This window comes from Lissotriton helveticus, chromosome 5_1 (assembly GCF_964261635.1).
Source record: "Lissotriton helveticus chromosome 5_1, aLisHel1.1, whole genome shotgun sequence".
NCBI lineage: Eukaryota > Metazoa > Chordata > Amphibia > Caudata > Salamandridae > Lissotriton > Lissotriton helveticus.
In genome coordinates this window covers 1493001082-1493005869 of record NC_136065.1, presented here as the reverse complement: position 1 = coordinate 1493005869, position 4788 = coordinate 1493001082, and the positions used below count along the sequence as shown (strand labels likewise).

The following is a 4788-nucleotide window of genomic DNA, read 5'->3' as shown; positions in this document are numbered from 1 at the left end:
CACTTCAACAGCAATGAATTTGCGCCTGACTCTCAAAGCAATTGGCTTCTTCCTATTAGAAACAATCGGAATTCCCGGGAACCTTGTCATTCTGATAAGTTTTGTACATCTTTGGGTCATTTGTCGACGCGCCTTACCCACGGAAATAATCCTCTGCAAACTGTCTTTTGTTAACCTGGCAGTCGTATTGTTTCGAGGCATTCCACAGAGCCTGTCATCCCTTGGTTTTCAACAAATCATGGACGAAAAAGGATGTAACGTTAATGTCACAGTCTACCGTATCTGCAAGGGCATGTCTGTGTGCCTGACGTCTCTGCTGAGCTGCTACCAGTGCGCAGTCCTCGCGCGCCCTTCCAAGCTCTGGAAATCCGTCAAAGAGATGGTGGTGAAAAACCTGCTGCTCGTCATGTCTTCCCTTTGGTGTTTCAACACATTCCTCAACGTCTTCACTGTAAACAGTTTTTTATGGGGTATACAGCAAAATGCCACTGCCCAAGTCGTAAATTTGGGGTTCTGCTTCATACGTTTGCCTTCCTACTCTGTGTTTTTTGTATATGGGGCAGTGTCTGTTGCCAGAGATCTTGTATGCGTGCTTCTGATGACGCTGTCCAGTGCTTACATTGTTCTAATTTTGTATAGGCACAACCGCCACGTAAAATCTATACGAAGATCTGAGCAGGACTGGAAAAATGCAGCAGAAACCAAGGCTGCCACTGTTGTACTTATTTTGGTTTCCTTGTATGTCTTCTTCTTCGGCCTCGACAGCAGCATCTGGATTTTTTCCATTTTTGCCTCATCGTATGTGCCCATCGAGCTGATTGATGCGCGGGCTTTCTTTGCCTCCAGCTACTGTGCCTTGAGCCCAGTTGTAATAATCGTCACCAACAAAAAGCTTAAGCTGCAAATCAAGTTCATGATTCATAAGGACATTTTGGAGAGTCAAAAATCTGCATTGTTTAATATCAGCCCCAGAGGAGAGACAGCTAAGGGATGATCTTTCTGAAACCTCTTCCCTGTGCAGATGGGAAACAAGTTCTCAGTTTCAAATGGAAATGGCTGAAGTGTCTCAGTAACAGCATCTATAAATGCCAATGGCATTATCCTTCAGAATTTTCTTAAAATTCAAGAGAGCTGTAGGATGTTAAACTTCCGGTTGTTGGATGGCTCCATTACAATACCAACGTTGATTGACCTCCACAATAGTTTAACTAAATAGCAATTAGTATGTAATATTAAGTGTATTCTTATTGGGTGTTATTCGCAAATATGTGCATTGTATGTAATATTAAGTGTATTCTTATTGGGTGTTATTCGCAAATATGTGCATTGTCTATGTCATCCTAGCTTGGCGAGTCTATGGCAGATTCCTGTATCGATTGTTAATGTTGTAGTGTCTTGCTGAACATATATATACACAGACACAGGGTGATAGGTCACAGCGTTTTTATTCCTGTCCTTCCTCGTCGTGGTCTAACGGCTAACTGCCGTCCCTAGCCCCAGCTCCTACCTTTCCGCCCGCCCTCGTCCATCCTCGGGCTGGTCCTGGTGCCCTACAGCTGTGGTCACTTGTGGACATCATTACATCTCCCCCCTCTGTAACAAATGAAAGAATAAAACAAAACAAAATAACACAGCAAACAGTTTGCCACCTTCTTTCCAGTCGTTACTGTCTCTACTTGTAGTTCTTCAATCAGGCGGGACAGTTTTGTGATGACCCGTCTAGGGCACGATTGGAGATCAGCGCTGTCACGCTCGCGCTCGTCCGTGGTTTCTATCAGTGTCTGACTGTGGAATGGTAGCGTCTCTTGTTCTCTTTTCTCTACTCTTGGTTCGGTCAGTAGTTCCTTGACATTGGGGTGGCACTTCTTAAAGTACGTCCCATTACCAGTAATTCGTCTCCCGTCAGCCTCCGCAGTGATCATAGTTCCATTCTGTTGTATCACTCGGTATGGGGCTGGATGCTTTTGTGGATGTGCAAAGTTGTGCGAAGGGGAATCGGGAGTATTCGTCCATGATGACTAGGACATATTGGCCCGACTTGACTGGCTCAAAGAAGTCAATGACAATGTGTTGCCAGACACCCTCCGGTAGTGGAGACATTTTGTAGTGGTGCAGGGGGATCTGGACTGCTCACTAGTTGACATTGCGGGCAATCTTACTCATCTTCAGTTTCTGAGGTGACTGTGAAAAGCTCAGCTTGATGTCGGCAGTCTGTCTTCCTTTTGTGGCTCTTGTTCGATTAACGCTCAATCTCCTTCATGAGGGGATGTTGTTCTGGTTCTCTTCCGAGCATCCGCATGTGATTTTCCTTCTTGTTGTCTTGTCCGGTTGAGGGCAACACTGCGCTCCTGTGCAAAGCCATGTATGACAGACAGTAAGGCGCTATCTAGAGAGACCATCTTAGCTTGGTTCGGGGACTCATTCACTGCCTCTTGTTGTCTCACCCACTCGCGTTTGGGACTTGTGAACCCTTTGACCGTCTGGGCATGTGCATGTTTCTCTCTCATCTGATGATGATCTGTCTCTGTCAGTGCGTCTGGCTTTCCTTGCAGAGTGACTGGATAGTCCTTTCCCATCCGGTGGGTAATGTCCACTATAGCTCTTTTTCTTCTGTAGGCTCTCTTGGTCAGCCTCGCTGACCCCATCAGTGGTGAAGGTATATTATTTATGTCTTGAAGTACCTGTGACTGACATGACAGGTTGTCTTGTGGAGTGATTGGGTATTTAGAGACATTAGTGTGAGATACGTTACTCTTGATGGGAAGAATGTCCCTTTGTTCTGTGGTGTGTTCAGGTTGTTGACGCCATGGCCGTCGTCGGGACCATGACTCGGTCAACTCGAGGGATCGAACAGACGCGCTTTCTAAATCGGAAGAGTCTTTTGTCGATTTCCTTTGATAACGTTCCTTTGAGTGTGTCTTGAATGGAGGATTTCTGAAACAAGTATGTCGTGATGAGCTGCTCCTAGAGTCAATGTTCTCTTTGGGATATTTCTCCGGGTATCGTTCTCAAAGTGACTTAGGTGTCATCCTACTGGAGAGGTTGTTTGATAACCACATGTTTATTTCTTGTGTTTGATCCCTAGGTATTTTGTCTCTGCCTCTCTCGTGTGATGATAATGGCCTCCTTTCCGTTTCTTCATTGTCTCTGGTGTCGTGGATGCGTTTGTCTTCCTCTTTCTGGTGTCAGAGTGAATCCGTTCGGCTTACGCAGTTTGCTTCTTCTTCCCGCTTGTTCTGTGCACTGACATCTGTGTTCCGGGTGTGTTCGTGTACCGATTTCCAGTGTTGACGTGACTGGTCCAGTCTGCTACAGTTTGCCTTTCTTGCGTATCTGTTGGGCAGGCTGTCATCTGATCCATTGGTGCGATCTGTCCCACTTGACACGTCATCTGCTTCACAGTCGGTTGCCCCATGTGTTGAATGACTCCTTGAGGTTGAATAGCTCCTTGAGGTTGAATAATTCCTTGAGGTTGTCTCAGTGGGGCTGTCGCAATCCTGGATCATCTCAGTCTTTTGGGTTGTTGACTCAGAGTATTCTATGCCACTTTGTCTCTCCCATTGTCTTGACTCTGATCTGCCTTCACCCTCCCTGTTTCTGGTTTTGTTTGTTTCTATGGCTTCATTCGCAGACATGAGAGATGTCTCTTTCCTGGTATCTTTGTGTCTTGCACTTAGATGCACTTCTTTTGATATTTCTCTTGCTTTGACCCCCTCTCCAGCTTCGGCCTTCCTGATGATTTCTTTTAACGACCAATGTCCTCGAAGGATCTTGTGCTTTGTAGTAGAACTTGAACAGCCTTCGATTACCCGGAGTTGAACTGCGTCCTCATTTGTAAATGTGTTGAAGTGGCAGCATTGTACCAGACTTTGCAACCGGGGGATGAAGTTTGGCAATGATTCTCTTGGTTCCTGCCGTGCTGTGTTGAAGGCGATGCGTTCATGATCCACATCTTCCTTTGCGTTGAAATGGGTGCGTAGCGTCTCTTGGAGTCTTTCATAGGTCTCTGTGTCCTTTTCAGAAAATGTTCTGATTAAGCATCGGCCCTCATGACCCACCAGCTGGAGCAGTAGTATCAGACATTTTCCATCTCTTCGCTCACCGGTGGCGTCAAGAAAATCGTCCAGTGATTCCAGCCACCGGTTCCATTTAGGACCCAAACTTTGACTGTCAGTCTGTGTCACTGGGGGTGGCACTTCAATGTAGGGATTGGATCGTTGTGTTGCTTTTCCCACCGCCAGGAGGGAGGAAGATTTTGATCTGCTACGGTCACAGGACTGTTTCCTTTGCTTACCGTCTTCTTTGCTGACCCTCTTCGGCCGCGATCCTTGGTCTGGTCGTTTCCTTCCAGGTTGATAAGATCCGCCGCTATCTCGGTATGATTCTGGATCATTTATTTTCTCACCTTCTTTATTTTAATTATTTCTCTTCGCGTAGCGTTAAAGGGTTACTTTGGTACTTGCCTTTGCTCGTGCTTGTTGTGTTCCAGACCTGCATTTGCTTGTGTTTGTCGCATTTGAGATTTGCACTGTCTTGTGCTTGTTATGTTTCTTTATTGCTTGCTCGTCGTTATTTACCGTTGTCTTCATTTATGTCTTGTATTTGCTTGTGCTTGTTTTCTTATACCCCTTGCATTTGCTCGTGCTCGTTTGTGTTGACTCTTGTATTATGTAATCCTTTATTTCAGTTCACTGAAGTCCATTACCTCGAAGGTGGTAGTATTATTAATTTTTTTACATAATATACTAGAAAAATATTATTTTCTTGAAAACAGTGAATACACGATGT

At 45.4% G+C, this 4788-nt stretch overlaps 1 protein-coding gene across 1 annotated transcript; it reads left to right on the top strand.

The window, feature by feature from the left end:
* The first annotated feature begins 238 nt into the window (after positions 1-238).
* LOC144752679 (olfactory receptor class A-like protein 1) lies at positions 239-994 on the top strand. Its single transcript, XM_078640549.1, has one exon. The coding sequence runs from the start codon at positions 239-241 to the stop codon at positions 992-994; it is 756 nt and encodes a 251-aa protein (XP_078496675.1).
* Positions 995-4788: the final 3794 nt, after the last annotated feature.